The 26319-nt window shown below is 37.2% G+C and overlaps 1 protein-coding gene across 2 annotated transcripts; it reads left to right on the plus strand.

Moving 5' to 3' along the window:
* The first annotated feature begins 325 nt into the window (after nucleotides 1-325).
* On the plus strand, nucleotides 326-17607 carry RIOK2 (RIO kinase 2). Of its 2 annotated transcripts, XM_003920727.2 has the most exons (10): nucleotides 326-482; nucleotides 3527-3665; nucleotides 4459-4575; nucleotides 5004-5179; nucleotides 6117-6205; nucleotides 7682-7873; nucleotides 9905-9997; nucleotides 10755-11279; nucleotides 14131-14227; nucleotides 16219-17607. In XM_003920727.2, exons 1-10 carry the CDS (start codon nucleotides 417-419, stop codon nucleotides 16381-16383), a joined length of 1659 nt encoding a protein of 552 aa, XP_003920776.1. In that variant the 5' UTR covers nucleotides 326-416; the 3' UTR covers nucleotides 16384-17607. The 2 variants fall into 2 exon arrangements, with proteins under 2 accessions (XP_003920776.1, XP_074239285.1); XM_074383184.1 differs by lacking the exons at nucleotides 326-482; nucleotides 3527-3665 and adding an exon at nucleotides 3682-3744.
* The last annotated feature ends 8712 nt before the right edge of the window (nucleotides 17608-26319 follow it).

The raw sequence follows: 26319 nt of genomic DNA on the forward strand, positions 1-26319 counted from the left end.
TAGCAGTCACTTTGCCTAAACTACCTGTTTGCGGGAAAAATTTGCTCCTCCCATTAAGTCACCGCTTTGTGAGGCGGCACGCGTCCTTCAGGCAGCAAGTCCTGACAGATGTGGGGGAAAAAATGCATATTGTGGAGAACATCTACACTCCGCCAACACAGCCACAACGCAAAAATTTCGCAAAAATAAAATACTCCCTTGTTCTATGCTATATGCTTCATAAGACGTACAAGTAGTTTTACTTTCCTACACCAAGGAGATTAGCGCTTCTAGCTATTAACAAGGACCTAGAATAAGATGCAGCGCATGCGCGAGCCGTTCGACAACTGTAAAGTGCGTCAGAGGCCGGAATAGCGACGTGCTCTGCGCTTTCCGGCTGTCGTGTGAAAGGCGTCTAGGTCCCGACTGAGGCAGCCATGGGGAAGGTGAATGTGGCCAAGTTGCGTTACATGAGCCGAGATGACTTCAGGGTCTTGACCGCGGTAAGGAATCCGCCGTTCCTGTTCTCTTTGTCCCTTCCCACTGTGTTCTTCCTGTTCCTCGAAGTTTTCCGGAATCTGAGCAGGCCCTCTCTGGGATCCTGGACGTGGCAGAAGTTGGGAATGGAGAACAGAGCATCAGAGTTGGATTTTTAAAAAGCTGTTTGGAAGCTTACCTAACCCCAAACAGAGCAAAGGCCCCTTCTTCTAATGATTTTCTTCTTTTCTGCTGCTGTTCGCCTTGTACTTAAGAGAAATGCTTGCATCTTTGTGGCCTGGAGACTTCTCTGATCCTGAGTTTCCTACCAGCTGTGAAAAGTTTAAGGTTCCTCCTGAGATTTGGTAATATTGACTTCCCTAGTAGATTCAGTCGACTAGCAGTCTTTCTGATTGATTCAATCAACACGTATTTGTCGGGTTTTTAGTAGCAACATTAGGAGGTTCAACGAGGTACAAAACGGACAAGTGGAGAGAGACACAGATCATCAAGTAAACGAATAAGTAGGGTAATGGATAAGCGCTATGAAGGTGATAAAGGATAATGGAATAGGAAGCATACATATCTTTAGGAAGTATTACGGGAGAGGAGGGGCACAAGTTATTGGCCTTTGGTAGACAATGAATAAATATTCGGTAATTGAAAGAATGAATGGGAGAATAATAGGAGTTGTGTGAGGAGACAGCCCGGTGAAGTCCTTGGAAAGAGTTGGAGGCAGAGGAAAAAGGAGCAATAAGTGCAAATTCCCTAAGACAGGAAAGTCGTTGAAGAGAGGAAAGGCCATTGTGGCTGGAGCAAAGTGAGACACTAATGGTTGGAGATGTAGCTGGAAAATGTGAGAGTCAGATTATGTACTACAGAGCCTTGCAGGCTTGGTAAAAGAGTATGGGAATAACCACTGAATGTTTTTAATCAGGGGAGTAACAAAATATGATTTTATGGCCTTAGTCTTAAGGCCCAGAAATTAATACATAGATCTAGACATTTGTACAATAAAACAGTACATTTATTTAGGAGCCGTTATCTTTTGGTAAGGGGTGAACCCCACGATAAGGACGACGTATGTTACGTAATTATGTAATAGGATATGTGATACGAGTCACACTGACTTGTATTATGTATTTTTTTAATTAAATAACACTTACGGATTAAACTATCAAATGCAAAGCCAGTGTGAAATTTGGAACACACTTTACTTTCTCCTCATGTAGATTCTACTAATCAATTAGACTTCCCTTATGAAACTTCTCACCTCTGAAAGATACCTTCTTTTTCTGCTTCCTCAGCACATGCATTCCTTAACCCCTCTGAAGAAGTAGGGGTCAACAGTAAGAGTGTTACAGGATGGAGGAGGCAGAGACAAAGCATAGAAAATAAGTTAAATTTAAAAGTTAAGGTTTTGGTGAGACATCAAAATGATGCCAGATTTATCTTGCAAAACATTGGCTCTGCAATATTTAAATTATTTTTAAAGCTCACCAAGAAATGACTTAGTCATTAAATATAACATTCCAGTCTCATTTGCATCTCACCAGTGTTGGAACCCTTCCTTGGGCGTCTCTTCCCTTTTTGGCTCCCCCTATATCAATAATCATTGTTAGACTAGCTGCCCTTGGCTTTCAATATGAACTTGCCCCAGAATTCTCCGTAGCATTCCTTTTTCTTCTATTATCTCTTGCCCAGTGATTGCACCCACTTCATGTCTTCAACTCTCACCTCTGTAAAATAATTGATTATTTTTCCTTCTAATTACAACTTCATTCCTAAGTGCAGACCCCTTTCCAATTTTTCTTCGAACGTTTTTACTTGGTTCTATGTGCTCAGACTAAATTCAGTTTTTTTCTACCCCCTTTCTCTTTTCCCAAACTCTATAAAAATATGTATGTATGATCTTAAAACTTCCTTTTCCTCTTCACTTCCAGCTGTGGCTTTTCATTCCCTTTACCCTTCCCTTTACCTTTACCTTTCATACCCTTGGCATCTAATTGCCAAGCTCTCCCGTAATACTTCCTAAAGATCTTTAATTCCTTCCAGTACCACTACCGCTTGCCCTATTCTGGTTTCTCTTTCCTCTGAGCTGGACTTCTGTCCTAGTTCTCTAGAGTACCCCCTCAGGTTTTGCCATCTCTAAGCCAATTTGAATATTTCTAGTAGATTAATGTCCTTAAAATAATCCTGTTTATGAGTATTCCATGCCTAAACATTTTCAAGAGTTTCCTGCTTTCCTCGGGGTAAAATATAAAATTATTTGGTCTACATTTCAATGCCTTCTGCATCCTAGAAATATCTTCCAGCTGCCTTTGCATGAACTCTGTGTGCTGTCCCATCTGAGCTGCCACTGTACTGAGCTATTCTCTGTGGTCAGTACTTTCTTGCATATATGCCATTTTTAAATCTTTTTCTTTCACTAATATCCCCTTGTCTGTTTTCTCTGTATGCCCACATCTTTTAAAAGTCAGTCTCTAGTTTTGCATCTTCCTTGGAACTGATCCCTCAGCTAGAAGTATTCATTTGCCCTAAGCTACCTTTTTAAGCACTTACCACTTCTTACCTTCTAATAAACTTAGATGTATACCATTTTCAAACATTTCCATCATGAGGTAAAAATTCCTCAGGGGTAAAAAATGTCTTATTTTTATATATGTATATAGATAGATAGATAGATAGATAGATAGATAGTAATCCTCTGCAATGCCTGCATGTAGTACTTTCTCATTAAATACCTGCTTAATAAATACTTGCATATCTGTAGTTTTTAACGACAAATGTTTAGATGCTATCAAATATTTTATCATTTCCCAAAGATTATCAGTATGTCTAGCACTCAAAATTCCTATTCTTGAAATGGAAAGACAGTATAAATAGCAGTGATTATATCTCAAATTTCAATTTTAAAATAGTTTTCAGAGATGGAAGTGATTATGTCTCAGAAATATTTGGAGAATGGCATAGTAAGGAAAGTTTCAAGGAGAAGTTAATTTCTTAGCGGGGTTTTGATAGATGAAGTTTTGTGTTGATTATGATTACATAATGATTCCCTTAATTTCAGGTTGAAATGGGCATGAAGAACCATGAAATTGTTCCTGGCAGTTTGATTGCTTCTATAGCCAGCCTTAAACATGGTGGCTGTAATAAAGTTTTAAGAGAATTAGTGAAACATAAACTCATAGCTTGGGAGCGTACCAAAAGTAAGTATTTTGAGACATCATTTGTGATTTTTCAGGTAATTAGTGAAATACAAATTCATAGTTTGGGAGCGTACCAAAAGTAAGTATTTTGAGGCACCATTTGTGATTTTTTCAGGTAGTCGCTTTCCCCCAGAGCAAGTGTTTCAAAAGGCAAGGAGTAGAAGTTGCCAGACTAGTAAAGCATTATATGAAGAATTGACAAAACATACTTCTGCCATATCCTATGAATCAAAACAATCACAGGACACTCCCAGCTCAAAAAGAAGTGGAGAAAGAGTAGTAATAAGAACATGTCAGGTACCGCAGAACTGCAGAAGAGCGTGTAGGTACTGCAGAAAAGCATGTAGGAGAGAGAGATTGTGGCTACCATCTTTGGAAAATACAATCAGCCGTCATACTCTAGAGAATTACTTCTTAGACCATCTGTGGTTAGGGATTCATTTTTTCCAATGTATCACAGATCCTTTTATAAAATAAAAATACTAGAAAAATGAAATGGATAACAGATATACAAAATCAGACATAAATTCTAGGTCAAATTAATATAAAAATTGAACTTAAATGCCTCCTTTTATTTCATCACAAACACGTATAGACCTCAGTCTGTAGGTCACACTTTAATTAACAGTACACTGGAGAAGAAATTCAAATTATAGGAAGAAATTGGAAGTTTGTGAGCCCGAGTCTTCCAATAAAGATTTTCCATTGTTAAATCTTTCTTTTGAGTTGAACTTATGTGACTTGGTTATATAGTATAACTGAAATATGGTTTTTCTCCTTTGATTTTGTGTAGCTGTCCAGGGCTACCGGTTGACAAATGCAGGATATGATTACCTAGCTTTGAAAACACTTTCTTCTAGGCAAGTAGTTGAGTCTGTTGGAAACCAGATGGGTGTTGGCAAAGAATCAGGTAAGTGCTGATAGTACTGTGGAAAGTATTTGCTTTGCTTTAATTTATGTTTTCCCTTCAGAAAGCATATTTTCTTTTAATATTCCCTTTTTTTCAGCTAAACAGTAAATTGGAAAGTTGGTTGGAAGCAATACAAATCAGAAGGTGTCCTTAATTAGTAGGTTATTATTTTTTCTGAAAGTCTGTCACTGAAAATGTATTTATACCAGGAATTTTCTTCTAATAACTTCCAAGATATCTCACTCTTTGTGTCCAAATATTCCCAAATTCAGAACACTCCTGGTCCAAAAGTTTTAGAAAAGGGATATTCAGCCTTTATTAGGAAAAATGACATTTTTGATACAAATAAAATTAGACAAAGTTAGAATTGTTTTGCGTGATTGGAATAAACGTGTAATAATAATTTTTTTTTGAAATCCTGTGTCTAGATATTTACATTGTTGCAAATGAAGAAGGACAGCAATTTGCATTAAAGCTTCACAGACTAGGAAGAACCTCGTTTCGAAATCTGAAAAACAAACGTGATTATCATAAACATAGGCATAATGTTTCTTGGCTTTATTTATCTCGTCTCTCTGCCATGAAGGAATTTGCCTATATGAAGGTATTTATTTTATAGTCATGCATGTTTTAGCCAAATAATACATGTGTCTCAAAGGCCTTAATGTCAGGTATGATTCTGTTGCTCCCTCTCTCTAACCTCAGACTCAATGCCTACAGACAGACTCAGTCCCTAAATAATTCTGTTGATTATTTGGGCTCTTTTAAGTGATTCCCTTCTATGTTAAGGTATTTTAAATTGTTATTAATGCATAAGGGCAACACATTCTATAATATTGACAAGATGGAAGAACCATAAATAGTTAATGATGCTGTTACCTCACAAATATTTATGTGTGGGCATATATATATATATATATATATATATATATATATATATCTGTTTCTAATTGAAAACACGAAGTAAATACCATCCATGGAAACCTTAGTGTCTCAGATAAGTTGGCTAATTTTTCATTTCACGTAATGGAACAAACGTCATTTATAGACTTACCTGAATATTAAAAATGGTAAAAATTGGCTGGGAGCAGTGGCTCATGCCTGTAATACCAGCACTTTGGGAGGCTGAGGCAGGCAGATTACTAGACGTAATAGAGACGAGCCTGGCCAACGAGGTGAAATCCCATCTCTACTAAAAATAAAAAAATTAGCCAGGCGTGGTGGTGGGCACCTGTAATCCCAGCTTCTTGGGTGCTTTTTAACACTAATTGTAGAGTATTTAGAAACTTTTTAATACTCAATTTTGTAAATGTTCATTTTTGGCAGAAAAGTGAAGTCAAATTTTTGTTTAAAATTTTTTTGTGTATGGCTTATTCTGCACAGTGAATAAATAAGTTATGCATAAGTAACCCTGTGTTAACTATAATTTTATAAACGATTGTATGTTTTTCTTGTTGGTGTAGAAAGGTGTGTTTACTTTTATTTTTCTTTAAAGAGTAATGACCTCTTCATTAGCTTACACCTGTTTTGCTATGTTTTAGGCACTGTATGAGAGAAAATTTCCAGTTCCAAAGCCAGTTGATTACAATCGTCATGCAGTGGTCATGGAACTCATAAATGGTTATCCACTGTAAGTATTCATTATTCTTAAAGCCATGTATTCTGAGAAATAAATTTAAATTTCAGGGTTTATAATAAAAATTTTTTTAGTTAATGAAATATTGTCTCTGGGAAGTTAGAAATTGATTTAAAGGAAAAGACTCAAAGACAAATTAAAATCTCAGTTTTATTCTGACAATATGGACTAACTAAAGGAAATGTATATCAGTTGTTAGTAAGCACTATGGATAAAAATAAAGCAGAGTAAGGGAGAAAGGAAGTACTTACTGGGGATGGGAGACTACTCTTATGTAGAGTGGTCAGGAAAAGTCTCACTGATAAGGTAAAACCTTATCAAATTTTGATTCAGATTAGAAGTCATTGGAGTGGGAATATTTTGAGCAGAGAAGAGGTGATCTCATCAGTCAGTGATCTCAGTGTTGTAAGAGGATCACTCTGCCTGCTGAATTAATAGACTCTGGGGAGACAAAGACAGAATTAGGAAGACAAGTTAGGAGGCTATTATCATAATCTGGGCAAGAAATAGCTGTGTTTCTGATTACAGTGATAGTTATGAAGGTGATGAAAAGTGGCCAGATTCTGAAAGTGTTCTGCAGGTAGAACCAACATGATTTGGGATTGGATATGGATGTGAAGGAAGGGATGAGTCAATGGTGGCACCAAGGTTTTTGGCCTGAGTAGCAAATTAACTGGAGGGAGAAAGCTACCATGTACAGAAACAGGAGAGCTACCGGAAGTGCATTTTGGAGGAATTGGAGGGTGGGACAGAATCAGAGATTCCATTTTGGACATGGTAAGTTTGAGATGCCTGGGAGTTCGAGAAGTCTAGGTTAAAATCAGTGTATATATGATATTTAAACCATTAGCCTAGATAAGATCACCAAAAATGAGTCCAAATAAGAGAAAATAGAAGGTCGTAGGCTTGACCTTTGAGGAATTCCAGAATTTAGAGGTAAAGGAAGAAAATGAAATACTAAAAGACAAGACCAAGAAGGTATGATCTATGAGGAAGGAAGAAAGAAAACCTAGAGAGAATGGTGTCCCAAGAGTTAAGTGAAGAGAATGTTTCAAAGAGGTCAACTGACAGACCACCTATGATGAGGACTAAGAATTGACCTCTGAATTTAGCAACACTGAAGTCATTGGTAGTCTCAACAAGGGCTATTTCACTGAAATAAGGTGGATGAAAGCCTGTTTGAAATGGATTTATCAGAGAGTGGGAGGAAACAAATTGGAAAAAGCACATGTAGACAAGTTTGGCTGTAAAGATCAAAAAAAGGTAGTGGAAAAAAGATACAGAATTGAAGCAGAGTATGGCTTTTTTTTTTAAAATAGATGGGAGATATATCTGTGTGCTGATGGGAATGAGAAAAAATACTGGGGAGACAGGGCATGGAAATAACATATATGTTCACATGCATACATACTTTGATTAAAACCATGAACGAATACAAATAATCTGTTTTCATGTTTAAAATACTTTCAGATATCAGATACACCATGTTGAAGATCCTGCATCAGTATATGATGAAGCTATGGAACTAATTGTCAAACTTGCAAATCATGGGCTGATTCATGGAGATTTTAATGAATTTAATCTCATTTTGGATGAAAATGACCATATCACCATGATTGATTTTCCGCAGATGGTTTCGACATCTCATCCCAATGCTGAGTGGTACGTACATGCTGTTATTGATTCTGGATGTGAATGTGTTTGTTTGGGTCTATCCAAACAAAAATTATTACTAGAAAAAAAATTTTTAGTCATAATTTTTCAATTTTGTGATACTATTATTTATGTCAGTAACTGGTTTGAAGTGGCTAGTGTTAATGTTATAAAAACTTTTCTTTCTATCAAAGTATATCTAACTACTAGAGTTTTCCCTGTAAGAATTTGAATTTCTCTGTTGTAATTTGACAGGTGTTCAAAAGTCAAATTGTCTTAGCCATGGGACCCTTTGTTCAATCAGACTTTTAGATGGAAGCCCAATTGTTAAAATAGGTAAAAGTAGGGAATGAGGCAGGGAACCCTAGAACCACTTTTGCCTTTCCCTTTTTCTTGCTGTTCCATGATTGCCTCCAAGAGAGATTCACCAAGCATAACTCAGTAATCTCAAAGATCTGAATAAAAGTTGTGGTTTTGGACTAGACTCAGTTGTCAAACCAATGATAATTATCTCGTCACTTTTAGCTTTTACTGTTAGAAAAAAAATTCACAGCAAACTTTATCTCTGACACAGAGCAGAATCACTATATACTGTAATAATCATATTCTTCATGTTATTTATTTAAACCAGACAAGTCATGAAATAAGACCTTTTTCTTTATTTGCTTGTAGTTCATGATTCAACTGAGTGTAACTAAGGATTTTTAAAATTTCTGTTACAAGCTTTATGAGAAACTTCTTTTTCCTCAACTAACAACTAGTATCAGTTATATAATAGAGATATTAATTCTTGCAGAGATTGAGCTTGAAGTAGTTCTGTTAAGTGAAGTTTGTCTTCATCCTGGTTTCCAGCAGAAAATGTGTATACATATGCTATAGAAAGAAATGTCATTTGAAAATAAATTTTAAAAATGTTTTCAACAAAATACTAAAAGACTAATGCCTGGCACTCGGGTGGTCAGTACTCTTTGGATGATGACTAATCACCATTTTTATTAATAAGGAATAACATAGTCACACAATAAAGGAACATCTAGGAGCTACCAGAGTGTGGCAGATTATGACATTCTAGGTTTAGGCGGCATCGTTCTATGGGGAGACATGGTAATATAATTTCAGTTTTTATGAACAGTACTTGGGCCAAGGAGCTGTGGTAAGTGCTAGAGATTGAGAGAGAAATAAGCCCTGTATACGCGTTAGAAGTTACTGTCTCATAGGGAGATGTAAACATATAAAAATAGTCTTTTTAAAATGTATTTGTATCTTTCCCAGAGTGCCCTGTGAGCAAAGAGGAAAGGTATTGTCTTCCTATTTCCAAACTTCATCTTTGACAAAGAGATAGTCAATTCCATGTTATCCTGTCCTTATTCTCCTTGTCTGGAAATCTACAGAATTGAATCCATTTTTGCTGCTTTATGGTGGCCCAAAAAGGCAATCTGATATTCAGAAACTATTCTACTTTTGGTCCAGATAAACCTGTCTTCAGATTATTTTTATAAGCTATAGCATTTATTCTTTGGGTGTTATTACAAATTGGCTACTGGATATAACAAAGATACATAAACATAATTCAGTAGTCTCCAAACTTATTTAATATTAATATCTTTTTATCTTCAGCTCTTTCAGTTGCTAGGGGTTCTATTGAGTATTGCTGCTGGGAAGCATAGCCAGACTCAGGACAAAGAGGATAAGTAGAAACCTATCCCCAAACCGTAGGTCCATAATCTTACTGCCTGGGGTTCACACTTGTCTTTCCCTAGTGTATCTAACTATATACCAGTAACTATGAGAAAACCTTGACTTTCCTAACCATAGGAACTGCATAGCATTGACAGCTTAGTATCCTTGAGATTTCCTTGGATTTTAGTTTTTCAAACACACTGGTAATTCATTTGTATGTTTTTTTCTTTTGTGTAACATCTTTTATCTCCTTGTTTAAGGAACAGCAGTACCATTAACTAATAAAGATAATTGTCATTGGCTAATAAGAAAAAAGATGAGCAATAAAAGCTGTATCGTAAATGATCCTTACTTTTGCAGGTACTTTGACAGAGATGTTAAATGCATTAGAGATTTCTTCTTGAAACGTTTCAGCTATGAAAGCGAGCTTTTTCCAACCTTTAGGGATATCAGGTTTGTACTCTCCATTGATTTACATGATAGGACAGTTAATCTTGTCTGTGTATTTCTAAAAAAATTTTCAAATTTTAACACATAATCACTGCTAGATGTCATTGCTCTGTAGTACATAACTGAAATTTAAAAACTTGAAAATTCTTGCACTTGGTCCATAAAGGCACTGCTACTAAATTTTAGGAAGGAACATATCCAATTTCTTATAAATTCAAGAACTTTTAATTCTATTTTGGGTGCTATGTGAGTAACTCATTCATAAGGAATCACACCAAATGTTTATTGAAATTTGTGTTTTTCCTTTATTGAAAGCAGGAGGTATCTTTAATTGATTCTCAATACACATAATATGTGTATTCTCAAAGTTCAGTTTTCTCATATTTATACACTTAAAAGATACTTTCTGACATGGGAGGAGTCGCATTATCTGAAGGAAATCTTTAGCCCCATTTCAAAGTTAATTTACAAAGTTAATAACATAAGCCGAGATTTTTATAACCTTTTTATTTATATTGTCATTTTTCAGTTATTCTTAAAATGACAGCATATATGCCTTTCATATTTTTAATATTTAAATGTAATATTTAGATGACATATACCTGTGTCATTTAAATATTATATTAAGGAAAGAGAAAATTATTTTTAACATATAAGCCATTAAACTCACTTGAATCATAATTTATCAGAATAGTAGATATTTGCTCCTCTCAGGTAAACATTTTTTCTCTTTCAATGCTTGCCACCTTTTTTTTTCTAGGAGGGAGGAAACTCTTGATGTGGAGGTTTCTGCCAGTGGCTACACAAAGGAAATGAAGGCAGATGATGAACTGCTTCATCCATTAGGTCCAGATCATAAAAATATTGCAACAGAAGATGGATCTGAATTCTCATTTTCTGATGAAGAAGTGGCAGAAAAAACAGAGGTTTGTAGGTCAGAAAATGAAAGTGAACAGAACTCTCTAGATGAATCAGAGGGCTGTGATTGCAGATCATCTGGAGACCTTGGACAAATAAAAGAAGATGGTTTATCAGAAGAGAGTGCTGATGCACGGAGATTTGAAATGAATGAATTCCATCAAGCTTTAGAAGAAGTAAAAGGGCAGATTGTTGAAAACAACTCTGTAACTCAATTTTCCGAGGAGAAAAGCAGAACTGAAAATTACACTGGGCAAGATGGTCAGACAGTTCAAGGACGAATCTCTGCTGGCTCCGAAGAGCATGAAGATGAATGCCCTTATCTAATTGCCTTGTCATCATTAAACAGAGAATTCAGGCCTTTCAGGTATAGACTTCTGCTGATTGCTTTTTTTTTTTTTTGGAGTCTCACTGTCACCAGGCTGGAGTGCATTGATACCATCTCAGCTCACTGAAACCTGTGCCTCCCAGGTTCAAGTGATTCTTCTGCCTCAGTCTCCCAAGTAGCTGTGGGACCGCAGGCATCTGCCACCACGCCCAGCTGATTTTTATATTTTTAGTAGAGATAGGGTTTCACCATGTTGGCCAGGATGGTCTCAATTTCTTGACCTCATGATCTGCCTGCCTCAAGCTTCCCAAAGTGCTGGGATTATAGGCGTGAGCCACTGCGCTGGGTTTGATTTCTTTTTAACTTTAGCCTTGCGACTGATACCTTCTTAGATTCTAGTACATGAATTTTTTTTTCAAATGATGTGGCAGAATTGTATTCTTCCATCTTTATGTGTAAAATGAAAGCCAAATAATTTTTTGTTAAAAACTCAAAATAGCTTCCTTTTCAATTGACCTGATTCTAGGTAGCCTATTAACTAAATTTCAAGTAATTCTGCTTTAAAATACAAACTGATGGCCAGGTGTGTTGGCTTATGCCTGTAATCTCAGCACATTGGGAGGCAGGCCTGAGGGCCTATACCTGAAGTCAGGAGTTGGAGACCAGCCTGGCCAACATGGCAAAACCCTTGTCTCTACTAAAAATACATAAATTAGCCAGGTGTGGTGGTGTGTGCCTATAATCCCAGCTACGTGGAAGGCTGAGGCAGGAAAATCACTTGAACTTGGGAGTCAGAGTTTGCAGTGAGCCGAGATGGCACCACTGCACTACAGCCTGGGTGACAAGAGCAAAGAACTCTGTCTCCAAAAAAAAAAAAAAAGAAAAAACTGATGACTTTCAAATTAATGTAGGTCCCTGGATACATTGATCAGGTTTTAGATGGATGGGTTATTCCTCATATTTTCCTAATTACACATCTGATGTGTTTGATTTATATAAAGGCATGTAAAAATTAAAACATGCAATAAATGTTTTTATTACTTTCTACATGAAACATCTGCAGTGTGTTTTCCCTAGAACCTTGAGCCTTCAGTTCTTAGTTTATGTATAAAGTTAGGTAGTGATGTTTTCTTTTAAGAATTTTTTTTTTTTTTTTTTTTTTTTGGCAAATACTAAGCTCAGCTTAGATTAGCAAACTAAAACTTAACTTTTGGATTTGGGATAGCATATTCAGAATCAAACTAGTTTAATGAAATATTCGTTTTATTCAAAATAGTAATATGACAAAATTAGATCAGCAATTTATTGAACATTTTTCAATACATGTTTGGGCTTGTATCTTTTTTTTTTTTTTTTTTTTTGAGACGGAGTTTCACTCTTGTTACCCAGGCTGGAGTGCAATGGCGCGATCTCGGCTCACCGCAACCTCCGCCTCCTGGGTTCAGGCAATTCTCCTGCCTCAGCCTCCCTAGTAGCTGGGACTACAGGCATGTGCCACCATGCCCAGCTAATTTTTGTATTCTTAGTAGAGACGGGGTTTCACCATGTTGACCAGGATGGTCTCGATCTCTTGACCTCGTGATCCACCCGCCTCGGCCTCCCAAAGTGCTGGGATTACAGGCGTGAGCCACAGCGCCCGGCCTGGGCTTTTATCTTAAGCCTTCCTTTATCTTTACAGTTTTATTCATGAAGCAAAACCTGAGAGTTTTGTTCCTTTTTCATGTAGCTCTGTTATCTGTGTAACAGGGCTACTGCAATTTGAATAATAAACTTGGAAAACTTAATCAGAAGCTTAAGAGTTGGGACTGACAGAGGGTCAGGATTTTGAGTAAGTGTATTAGTCTGGGTTCTTCAGAGAAATAGAATAAATAGGAGATTTATTATAAGGAATTAGCCCATGGAGTTATGGAGGCTGAGAAGTCCCAGACAGAATATGTTCCAAATCCAAAGGGCTGAGAACCAGAAGAGTTAATAATGTAAATTCCAGTCCAATCCAAAAAAGGAGAGGACCCATGTCCCAGGGAGTGAATTCTCTCTTACTTTGCCTTTTGGTTCTGATCAGGCTTTCAATGGGTTGGATGAGGTCCACCAACACTTGGGAGGGCAATCTGCTATACTCAGTTTACTGATTCAGAAACACCCTCAAAGACACACCCAGCTTAATGTTTAACCAAATATCTGGCACCCTGTGGTCCAGTCAAGTTAACATATAAAATTAACCACAGTGATAGAAAAAAACCTGCATAGGATTAAATGGTCTTTTAAATTCAGAATGGGAACAATAATTTTGTTCTCTCTGGATACATGCTGAGCAAAACTTTTATTCAGAGTAAAAGCAGAACAGCAGATGTTGCTGAAAAATATTAATTGTTAGGAGTTAATACTGTCTGAGTTTTTATACATTGCATATATTGAAACTTTGAGCCATGCGAAAGCATTAGTCTCTAGGTTGCAGTTTTTCCTACCTTAGCAGAGCTGACTAAAATGAGTACTGTCTGTTTCCTAAAGATAAAATTATCTTATGTTGTTTGTGAAATTGGAGAGAGTCTCAAAAATTTAGATTGGGAGAGACATTATTTCTATAGTTCAGTGAAAGAAAAGGAAAGAATTATTAGAAAAGGGAAGATGAGTTATGGGAAGGTGATAGATTTCCATGGCTAAAGCATTCTACTATTTTGAAATGTTGATAGTGACTATCAGAATGCGGGAAAATACAAATTGTTAATATACAGAACTTACCAGTAGGTAGTTTTATCTTCACAGAAATTTTGAAATATAATCTTTCTGAAGTATGTTATGTCTTCAGTTCTGTATGCAAAAAAATAATATAAATTAAACAGGATTCATCACATTATACAAATTAACTAAATTGTGGGTTTTTTAATTTTAGAGATGAAGAAAATATGGGAGCTATTAATCAGTATAGAAAAAGAACTCTGAGTATCACTTCTTTAGGCAGTGTTGTAAGCTGTTCAACAATTCCTCCGGTAAGTAGGTCATTCAACAGATACTGAATGTTTATTAGATCACTACTGTGATTAAACAAACAATGCATGCTTTTCAGGTACAGACTTCTGTTGATTGCTTTTTGACTTTAGTCTTGAAACCAGTACTTGATTTGATTCTAATAAGTGATTGTTTCTCAAAGGATGTGGCAGAGTTGAATCCTTTCACCATTATCTATAAAATGAAGGCCAAATGACTTTTTGTTGTTAAAACTCAAAATACCTTCCTTTTCAATTGTCCTGATTTTAGGCAGCCTGTTGACTAAATTTCAAATAATTTTCCCTTACAATCCGAACTGATGACTTTCAAAAACTTAATGTAGGTCTCTCGATAAAATAATCAGGTTTGAGATGGATGAGGCATTCTTCATATGAACTGAAGATTAATGAGCTCGGTCACTGTGAGGATTATAAGGTGCTTAAGACAGTCTCAGACACTTGGACCTTACATGTTAATGGTATAAAATGTTTTGTTACTGGTTTTTGTTTCTGAGATGGAGTTTCGCTCATCACCCAAGCTCTAGTGCAGTGGTATGATCCCAGCTTACTGCATCCTCCGCCTCCTGGGTTCAAGTGATTCTCCTGCCCCAGCATCCTGAGTAGCTCGAATTACAGGCACCCACCACCACGCCTGGCTTATCTTTGTATTGTTAGTAGACGGGGTTTCACCACATTGGCCAGGCTGGTCTTGAACTCCTGACCTTGGGTGATTAGCCTGTCTCAGCCTCCCAAAGTGCTGGGATTACAGGCATGAGCCACAGCGCCCAGCCAATGATGTTCCAGACCAGCCTGGGCAACATAGCAAGACCTCTGTCTACAAAAAACTTCAAAATTAGCCAAGTATAGTGGTGTACACCTGTGGTCCCAGCTACTAAGGAAGCTGAGGCAGAAAGATGACTTGAGCTCAGGAGACTGCAGCCACCATGAACTGTGTTCCCGCTATTGCATTCCAACCTGGGCAACAGAGCGAGACCCTGTCTCCAAAAAAACAAGACCCTTGTTCCTGGCTTTGCAGCATTTCGTAGCTATATTTTTTAGGAAACACATTGGATGATACAAGGTTATATACAGTTATTAAATAACAGACTGTAGTGCTTCAGGGAAAGAAAAGATCATTATGAACTGAATATTTCACATTCCTTATTCATCTTGTAAGTCATTTGACATGCACAGTGCATCTTAACTAATAAGTAACTTGAATTTATGATGTATGAAGCCTTTTTCATGGGTGATTGCCACCATCAGGTCATTTCTACAACTGAAATTGTGAAGTCATTCTTGGATATATTGAGCAATACTGAATACTTTCAAAAATAATTTTCTATTACAAAATCTATTCAAAAAGCCCACTTTTTTTTTTTTTTTTTTTTTTTTTTGAGACGGAGTTTCACTCTTGTTACCCAGGCTGGAGTGCAATGGCGCGATCTCGGCTCACCGCAACCTCCGCCTCCTGGGTTCAGGCAATTCTCCTGCCTCAGCCTCCTGAGTAGCGGGGATTACAGGCACGTGCCACCATGCCCAGCTAATTTTTTGTATTTTTAGTAGAGACGGGGTTTCACCATGTTGACCAGGATGGTCTCGATCTCTCGACCTCGTGATCCACCCGCCTCAGCCTCCCAAAGTACTGGGATTACAGGCTTGAGCCACCGCGCCCGGCTCAAAAAGCCCACTTTTAACCTAAAAAGCAGAGGAACAATCAAGTTTTCATCTCGTTTTTTCATCAGTTTTTATGATGCACACTAGGTGGCACTATGGTAGTTTTTTGAAAATTCTGCCTATACACTGTATTTTCTGCTATATAATCTGTTTCTGTTTGGAATTTAACTTCTCCTATATAACAGATTCTATATAGTACTGTCAGTATTTGGAATCTTAAAAATTCATGCTGTCAACATACAAATATAAAAGGTATTAGCAGTGTACTTTTTGAAATGGTTCATTATCAGTAATACTAATTTAAGAAATCTTTCCAGGAACTGGTGAAACAGAAGGTGAAACGTCAGTTGACAAAACAGCAAAAATCAGCTGTCAGACATCGACTGCAGAAAGGAGAAGCAAGTATATTTACCAAGCAACGTAGGGAAAACATGCAAAATATCAAATCAAGTTTGGAAGCAGCTAGCTTTTGGGGAGAATAATATATTTTAGGATCTTGGATATGTTTAATATATTTTTTGAAGTTACTGTAATTCCTTTTTTAGCCCGAATTAGTCTTTTTTGGGCCAAGGCCATTATGTATTAACAAATAGATAAATAAACTCATCTATAAATTTGTGTCATTCAGTATGTGTCTTGCAAGGAATAATTATCTGCCAAAGCAATCCATTTTTCAAACTAATTCAGGTAACTAAAGTTAAATAACTGAGATATTTGCATATTTTTAAAAATCTAAATATCAACATTTTTGTTATTTTCTGTTTTCTACCAAAAATGGGTAGATTACTTGGTTTCAGATTCTAGCCTTTCTACCTACTCTAGTAGAAGTAACCCTAAACAAGTCATATTTCTCTTTTTTCTACTCTGCCTGTTTTCGTACTGTTAAAATTAGATTTATAACTCCTTCGTTTTGAGGATTATATGATACAGTGCACATATAGCAATTAGAACAATGTTTAGCACATTATAAGCATTCAATAAAATATAGCTATTAGAATAATTATATTGATGTTTCTGAAATTCTGACAACTTTGTGGGATTTTATTTGGCAACTGGAGGAATTCGCTGCCTTGTTTTTTTTAAGTAAAGATAAGCCAGTAATGCATAATTTACTTAATTACTTGATTAATTAATCATCTGTGTTGTGCCACTTACATTGGTAATGTGGTCATGAAAACAGAAACTTACTTGAGATAGTCCCACCACAATTTTTACAGTTGGCAGCTTCTAAGCAGGCCTGAGTAGCAGAAGAGTTAGGGGCGGGGGAAGGTGGCGGGGATGAGGAATGAAACATTCTTTCTCATATGCTTATGTAAGTGGGTCCAGAACATGTTCTCATGTTAATGTTAACAAATACTTGCAGGAAAGCAAATAAGTAGCCATGATCCCTTCCTCAAGGACTTTGTAATTTAGTGAGACGTAAATTTGAGTGTTTAAGTGATTATTATTTCTTCATTAGCGCCTAACTCAGAAAAAGGAGATCACTTGCAGCGATAAATGGTCACTAGATGGCAATATCACCCCATAATCACCAAACAGGATTACTTCCATCCCTGATTATGTGCTACCAGAGGAAATATAGCACAGACTTTTCCAAGATTGATAAAGAGAGCAGATTCCTTTTCACCTTTGCCAAATTAACTCTACTAGCTACTTGCAAGACCGGTCATTATCTAATAAATTGGAAAGATATAGTGGCTAGAAAATGCCAATTCCAATTCCCTTGAAAGTTACACTAGTTTTGGAAATATTTAAATAGGCCTGCTTTGCACTTTAGATATATCTTTGAATTGAGATATCCATTTTTTATAATCTCTCAACTTTAAAGCATTTTTATAATATAATGTTGAAAACAGCTTAATAGAACCACCTAATGTTTCTTTTAGAATCATTTATATTCAGTGTTGAATGCAAATCGGGACTAAAACCTTATCCTCCTCAGCTTTACCTAGTTGAGTCAGTTGACTTTTAGAGTACCTACGACATAAAAAAACTCGTTACTGTTAATAAACTCAGAAGACAAACATGATATTTATCTTCAGTAGCCTAAGATTTTATGTGGGCCAAAGAATAAATTATTCCAATCAGAAATGGAGGCCTTACCTCATTTGGGCAAAGATTAGTGCTAGCTATTAAAGATTTACTAATAAATGATCTGTTTAGTTTTTTCTGGATGTGAAGTTTTGGTTGTCAAAAACTAAGGTATAATTATAACAGTTATTTTTTGAAGATGTGTTTGGCTAGCTGTCAATTAGAAGTTAGAGAGTTTGTCCTAACAGACAAGCTATCATCCTTACATTTTGAAACATGCATAGTGAACAATGTACAAAAACAAATTTTAAATTTGACTAATGTAGTAAAGCTAGTAAAGCTGTATATTTTGATTATTAAAACACTTTTTTTGCTTAGGAGTTCCAGATTTAGATCCTGGTTCTACACTTCAAAACATTGCTAACCTCAATGTTTTTACTTGTAAAATAGGGACATTTAATAGTACCTACCTCAGACTCATGAAGACTAAATGAGGTACCACTTGCAAAGCATTTATTACAGTGCCTCACATATACTATATGGTTAGTACTACTAAAATGACTTCTTAAGGTTACCAAAAGGAAAATTCCACAGGCTGATCACCTTTCTTATTATAAAGGTCACTGATATTTCAACTCCGATCCTTTGTTGTGTATTTATCCAGACTGAAAGAGGTTTTTCTAGTAACCATCTTGCATAGTCTTACTGTCCCCATTAAATAAACTTTTTCTACAAACTATGTGTTTTATATTTATACTAACTTTGTGTATTGGTAGCCATCGGTCTGTGGTTTGGCATGTAGCTGGCCATCTTCAAGCTTTCTGCAGAACCATAGATGTTTAATTCATACTAATCAGAGTTAGTACAGCTCAAGATAATCACTTTTAGCCAACTGCTTAGTACATTTTCTGACAAAATACATAACTGCCTAATTAAAAAGCTCTGCCTGATGCTGCCCTCCAGGTTGCTACTTACAAAGGATAGAGGAATGAGTTATGTTACATTCTCAGAGCACTTTCTGAAGTGTAGGTTTATTTCACTGCCACAAATTCAACGCTGTGGGTGGGCTACAGTTTGCCATGTTCAGTCTTCTTTATCCCTCTCTCCTCAGAACATCTCCCTAGAGAGCATCAGATCATATCCTAATTTGCTCTTAGTTTACTTTATGAAGTACTGGAGCCATCTTATGCAACTGTGTAAGGAGTACGAGTATGGGGACAACTCCAAAGCTACAATACTTTTATAGAAAACTTCGTCATTCACAAAGTCTATGTTGTTACATTTTAAAACCTAAGTTTTTCTTTTACCTTAATATTGTAAATAATCACATTAAAAATAACATTTTGCAGTAGAGACCGAACAAGGTGACCAAATAGAAACCTTCACCAATCATCCTCCCCACAGGAACACCAAATTGAATAGTCCATATTAAAAACACTTTCATAAGAACCAAAAATCAGATGAGAGATCACAGTACCTGGTTTTAACTTACTATCACTGAAAGAGGCACTGAATAGGGTAGGAAAAAACATCTTGAATTGCTGATACCACCACTCCCCCACCCCTTGGCAGCAGCCACATGGTGTGTCGAGAGAATGTGCACTTGGGGGATGAAGAGTACAGTGATTGTGGGACTGCGTTAAAACTCGGTGCTGCCCTGTCACAGCAGAAAGCAACACCAGGTAGAACCCAGTGCCCATGGAGGGAACATTTAGAGCAGCCCCAGCCAGATAAATAATTTATCCCAGTGGTCAGAACCTGAATTTCGCCACCCATGCCACCACAAGCTGAAGTGCTCTGGGGTCCTAAATAAGCTTGAAAGGCAGTCTAGGCCAGAAAGACTGCAATTTCTAGACAAGTCTTGGTGCTGGGCTGGATTCAGAACCAGTGGACTTGGAAGACGCATGACTTAGTGAGATAGCAACCAGGCTGGCCAAAGGAGTATCTGTGCCACCTTTCACTCAATCCCACATAGCACACCTTGCAGCTTCAGGAGAGATTACTTCCTTTTAAGGAAAGGAGAGGAAAAGTAGAGAGGACTTTTTTTTTGCCACTTGGATACCAGCTCAGCCATAGTGCATAGGGCAAAAGGCAGAGTCCTGAGGCCCCCACTCCAGGCCCTACCTCCTGGACAACATTTCTAGACACACCCTGGGCCAGAAGGGAACCCACTTCCTTGAAAGGAAGGACCCAGTCTGGACAGGATTCATCACTTGCAGACTAAAGAGCTTTTGAGCCCTAAGTCAGCAGTGATAGCCAGGCAGTACTCACCATGGGCCTTGGGTGCAACTCAGAGATGTGCTGGCTTCAGGTATGACCCTGTGTATTCCCAGCTGCAGTGCCTACAGAGAGAGGCTCCTCCTTGAAAAAAAGGAGAGGGAAGAGTAAATGGGACTTTGTCTTGCGCTATAGGTACCAGCTCAGCCACAGCGGAGTGCCTGATCCCAGGCATTGGCTCTTAGACAGCATTTATGGACCTTCCCTGCACCAGAGGGGAGCCCACTGCCCTGAAGGAAGAGTCCCAGGCCTGCCAGCATTCAACACAAGCTGACTGAAGAACCCTTAGGCCTTGAGTGAACATAAGTAGTAGCCGGGTGGTTCTCACGATGGGCCTGGGGTGGTGGTGGCCATAGGGAGAGACTACTCTGCTTGTGGAAAAGGAAGGGAAGAGTGGGAAGAACTTAGTCTGTGTCTTGGGTGCCAGCTCAGCCACAGTAGAATAGAGCACCAGGTAGATTACTAAGGTTTCCGACTCCAGGTCCTGGTTCCCAGATGGTATCTGTGGGCCTGCCTGGGGCCATAAGGAATTCTGCCACCCTGAATGGAAGGTGACTGATTTTAGGGTCTTACGGTCTTAAGTGAACATAGGCAATGGTCAGGCAGTGGTTACCAAAGGCCTTGGGCAAGACCCAGTGCTGGGTTAGCTTCAGATCTGACATAGCACTTTCCCAGTGGCAGTGGCCACAGAAGTGTTGGTGTCACCCTTCCCCCAGTTCCAGGCAGCTCAACACAAAGAGATTCCATTTATTTGGGAGAAAATAAGGGAAGAGAATTAAGTCTGACCTGGTAATATAGAGAATTCTTCTGGATCTCATCCAGGACCACCAAGGTGGCACGTTGATGAATCTGCAAGACCCACAGCATTACTGACTTGGGGTACCCCCTAATGCGGATATGGCTACAGTGACCAAAAACTTAAATTATGACAACTAAATCCATTCGAATACCTGGAAAGCCTTCCCAAGAAGCACAGGTACAAACAAGCCCAGACAGTGAAGATTATAGTAAATACCTAAATCTCACAGCTAGACATCAACAAACATCCACAAGCATCAAAACCATTCAGGAAAACAAGAATCCACCAAACAAACAGAATAAGGCACCAAGGACCAATCCTAGAGGGATAGAGATATATCTTTCAGACAGAGAATTCAAAACAGCTGTTTTGAGGAAAATCAGCAAAAAAGAAAACAGAAGTAATTCAGAATTCTATCAGGTAAATTTAACACAGAGATTGAAATAATTAAAAATAATCAAGCAGAAATGCTTTCAGCATTGGACAGATGGTCCAGATAGAAAATTAACAAAGAAATATCAGACTTAATCTGCACTATAGGCCAAATGGATCTAATAGATACAGAACATTTCATCCAACAGCTGCAAAATACACATTATTTTCCTCAGCACATGAATCATTCAAGGATAAATCATGTGTTAGGCCACAAAACACATCTTTAAAAAATTCAAAAAAAAATGAAATTATATCATGTATCTTCTCTGATTACAATGGAATAAAATTAGAAATCAATAACGAGGAATTTTGGAAATGATACAAACACATAGAAATTAAACAATATGAAGCAACTTTGCCTTAATTAGAGGATTGCAACTTTCAGCTCCAGCCCGTGACTTCCTGGGAAGGAATAGAGGCTAGAGATTCAGTTTAATCACCGACCATCAGTGATTAATCAATCATGCTTAAATGATGGAACCATAAGAAACCCGAAGAAGAGTATCTGAGAGCTGCTGGGTTCAGGAGCACTGCCAGGCGCTGGGAGGGTGTGGTGCCGGGTGAAGGCTGGGAAGCCCTGCACGCTCTCCCCGTGCTTTGCCCTGTCTGTCTCTTTCATCTGGCTGTTGCTAAGTTGTGCTGTTTATAAGAAACTGGTAATAGTAAGTAAAATACTTTCCTGAGTTTAAAAAAAAAAAAAAAGAAATTAAACAATATGTTCCTGAATAACCAGTGGTCAATGAAGAAATTAAGAAAATATTACAATGTCTTAAAACTAATTATAATGCAAACAACATACCAAAACCTATATGATACAGCAAAAGAAGTACTAAGAGAAAATTTTACAGCATAAGTGCCTATATCAGAAAGTAGAAAAAAACATTAAACAACCTAACAATGCATCTTAAAGAACTAGAAAAGCAAAAACAATGCAAACTCAAAATTAGTAGAAGAAAAGAAATACTAAACATCAGAGCGGAAATAAATTGAAGAGATCGATGAAACAAACAGTTGATCTTTTGAAAAGATAAAAGTGACAGACCTTTAGTCAGAATTTTGAACAATGAGAGAAGACAGAAATAAAATCAGAAATGAAAAAAGAGGCATTGCAATTGCCACTGCAGAAAGTCAAAGGATCGTTAGACACCGCTCTGAACAACAAAATGCCATTACATTGGAAAGTCTAAAAGAAATGGACCTATTTCTAGACACATACAACTCCCAGGCTTGAACTATGAAGAAATCTGAATTCTGAATTAACCAATAATCAGTAACATGTTTGAAGCCATAATAAAAAGTCTCCCAGCAAAGAGAAGCTCAAGAACCCATGGCTTCACTGCTGAATTTTACCAAACATTTAAAGAACTAACACAAATCCTACTGAGAAACCAGCTTGGTTGGGAGACCGCCACCCAGGTGGGCTGAAGGTATTGAAAGGCAGACACCCAGACAGCAAAACAGAGTGGATCTATCCTGAGGACAAACAGCCTGAGAGCCTGCAGGGCTGTCAGCACTCCAGACTGAAGGCCCCCAGCAGAGAATCATCCACGCATTTATTTGGTCTTTGACAGGTGATTCGTGTTAATACACAGGTGTTCTACATATACACATAACTCAAGAATATGCCAAGTAGGCAGCTATTACCTGCCTACCACTAATTACAAACTAAAAGGTATCCTCCACAGGGGAGCCATGGGGGCAGGGTAAACTTAATGTTTCTCAACAAAATCCTACTCAAATTATTTTGACAAATGTAGGAGGAAATACTTCCAAACTCATTCTGCAACTCCTTACCCAAGTGATCCTCTTGCCTTGGCCTCCTAAAGTGCTGAGATTACAGACAGGAGCCATAGTGCCCAGCCCAGTGATTTTATTTTAAAGAGGAAGGATTGGGGCTACAGGAATTTGTCTGTAAATGTTAGAAAGTGTTTGAGGGAATTTGGAATAGAATCTAAAAGGTTGCCCAGTTAGTAGTCTAAATATTAAGGTTGAGACAATCTGGAATAGAATCCTATTCTATAGGACTTATGGTTACAGTGATTCTCTATTACCTTGTTCTTACTTTAGAGATGAGAAAATATCTTTAGATGTAAAATCACTTGCCAAAAATCACATAGAGCGAATAAGGTGTGGGAGGAGTAGGAGAAAAATGTAACTGATAAGTACCAAATTGGTGAATGCTTGGAAAACCAGCATATTCTAGAGGCTTAAGGCTTGTATTCAGCCCGGGAGTCTTTTCTGCAGTCTCAAAGGCCCTCAAAATTTGACTTGTCATCCTGGTGACATGGTAGTATGAGATGAGACAGTTTTCACAACCAACTTTGATTCTATCCTCCACCAAGTTTTCTCATTTTCTGAAAAAACAAAGCTTTTTTCTGTTATAAGTCTTTCTGTCTTCTCAGTGCACGCCCAAGAAAATCCATCTCAATAGACAGAAGCCCTTGTGGAACATTCCTGGGCTTTTGTTTTGTTTTGAGGGCAATGCTGGGGGAGTGCTTTCTTTTTGAGCTCAAGGCTACTGAGGTACCTTGAGAAGCTCAGAAGAACATAAACTCTAATTTGGTCTTTCTCCAATTTTCAATTCGCAGGAAAATTCTATGCAGTTTATTTCTCCTTTAAACAGATTTTGAAGAGAAACAATGTTTCTCTTTTTTTAAATTTTTTACTGCACAAACTCCTTTATAATGTTTCTTTGTCAGCAGAATGCATGTTAAGTGCAGAACTCTAGTGGCGACTGCATAGGAAGTGAAGTAAAAATTATAGTTTACAGTGTGAAATGGATGGCACAAGGCTTTTATCTTAATGTAAGTATATCTGTAAGTGTAGCCTGGATTGAATTAAGAGTATACTGATGATGCAGTCTTTACAGGAAGCTTCAACTAAAATATATGGAGCAATGAAATTACTACGTTGCTTGAACCCAACATCTCCATCAACTAATTTTAGGTTTAAGTCATTTGTTTAAACCAATAAATATTGTCCCTAGGTATTTTAACCTAATAATTTTTGCATAGTCTAGATTTTCCTTTTAATTTTCTCATTAGTTTTGCAAAGATTTAAACATTCTATATGAGTTATACCTCCAGAAATGTGACCTTATCTGAAGAAGGAAAAAAGCAGTTCTAGTTAACCCATAGAAGCGATGTGTGTCTCATCCCTTGGCTTGCCCCTTATGGAAGATCTCTTCTCTATTTGAGAAGCTCAGAAACTCAGCTGAGATTCAAATCCCTCTTTTAGAATCAATTTGATCACTTTACAGTAACATTTTGTATAAAGTTTTTTCCTATACATACAATGATATATGTTTCTGTCCTGGAAAGGGTATGTGCTATCTGAAAAAAAAAAAAAAATTAAAGAAGAACCAATAACTAGATAAAGTTTTATAAAAGAAAAAATATAATTATAAAGGCCACTATCAAAATCCACTCCAAAAACAAACCAAAAAAATTAAACTATCTTTTTAAAAATACCTATTAGGCTGGAAGTCAGCCAACTACCGTTAATCAGCTCAGTTATCACAGAACACATATCCAATGATCCAAGGCCTTGGCATCATTATCTGCAATCTTATAAATTTGAACGTCCAAATTCTCCCACTTAAATAACTCTGAATTTATCCTGAAAGTGTTAATCTGTGAACTAGCAAAGCGTCCCCCCATATCTTTGCCCTCTGAAGTATTTCTTGAATAATCAATTTTACTTCTCTCAGAGACCAAATACCAAGACAGCTCTGGGTAATTGGTTACATAAGACCATCAAGATAACATGGACCTATTCAGGGTCCCCAGATATATACCAATCAAAATACATACCAAGATAGCTCTGGATAATCTGTTATATAAGACCATCAAGATAAAATAGACCCATTCAGGGTCCCTGGATATATACCAATCAGAAAGCTGACATAAATGAGCAGCTGACTTTCATTGTGCTTTATGGTCGTGAGAGTTGACTTTGACTGCACTGGCAAGGAAAAATATTAGTTTACAGTGTTTTTTTCATGATGTTCTATAAAAACGAGAAATGTACATTCCTATAATCTGTAGATGGGATATTAATCATTTTTCTAGTTGTTGTTCATGTAGTTCAACAGACTAGTTCCTATTAATGATTTCTTGAAGGCAGTGAAATATCAAACACGTATCTGGATAAAGTTATTTTATTTTACTTGTGTTTGTAAACTTTTGCCTAGAAACCATCTTAAGTTGCCTTTCCAACTCACCCTCTCAATAAATACCTGGATTCAAACATCTCACTGGTTCCTTCCCAGCTGACAGTAAATAAAGTAGCACTGCAACCATTCATTCTTTTAACTTGTTCTTTCCCAGTGGAGAGTAAACAAAGTTGATGCTATACAGTCATTCATTCCTCCTGTTGCTCTCTTCCTAGTTGAGGCTAAACAAAGCTGACACTAAACAGTCATTAGCTATTACCTCTGCAAAATAATTCTGCATTTAGACCCTTTATTTTAATAAGTGGCCTGAACTTCTTATCATTTTTATAACTGTAATGAGCCATCTAACAACAAAACTGTTACTGGAATTACAGGAACTTCTTCCCCGCCTTTCTTCTTCATTCTCCCAAACACCCTCAGAAACACTCCGGAACACAGCTTTGACCCTCTTTTGCCGATTCCGCATTTAGAACCTTTCAGTTCCTTCCACTAATTTCCCATTAGAATCTAAAAGAAGCTGTTGTCATTCATTTCCTGTTATTTTAATAAACAATTTTTTCTCTATATTAAGGCATTTTACGGTCTAGTTCCAGTTCTTTTTCATTTGATCTATTTTATCTTAAATTGTAAATTTTTAAGAATTAGAATGTAAGTGAAGAAATTATTTCAGGTAAGATAATCTTCCTAAATCTCAGTCAGGGT

This window comes from Saimiri boliviensis, chromosome 1 (genome assembly GCF_048565385.1).
Source record: "Saimiri boliviensis isolate mSaiBol1 chromosome 1, mSaiBol1.pri, whole genome shotgun sequence".
In the NCBI taxonomy this organism is placed as follows: domain Eukaryota; kingdom Metazoa; phylum Chordata; class Mammalia; order Primates; family Cebidae; genus Saimiri; species Saimiri boliviensis.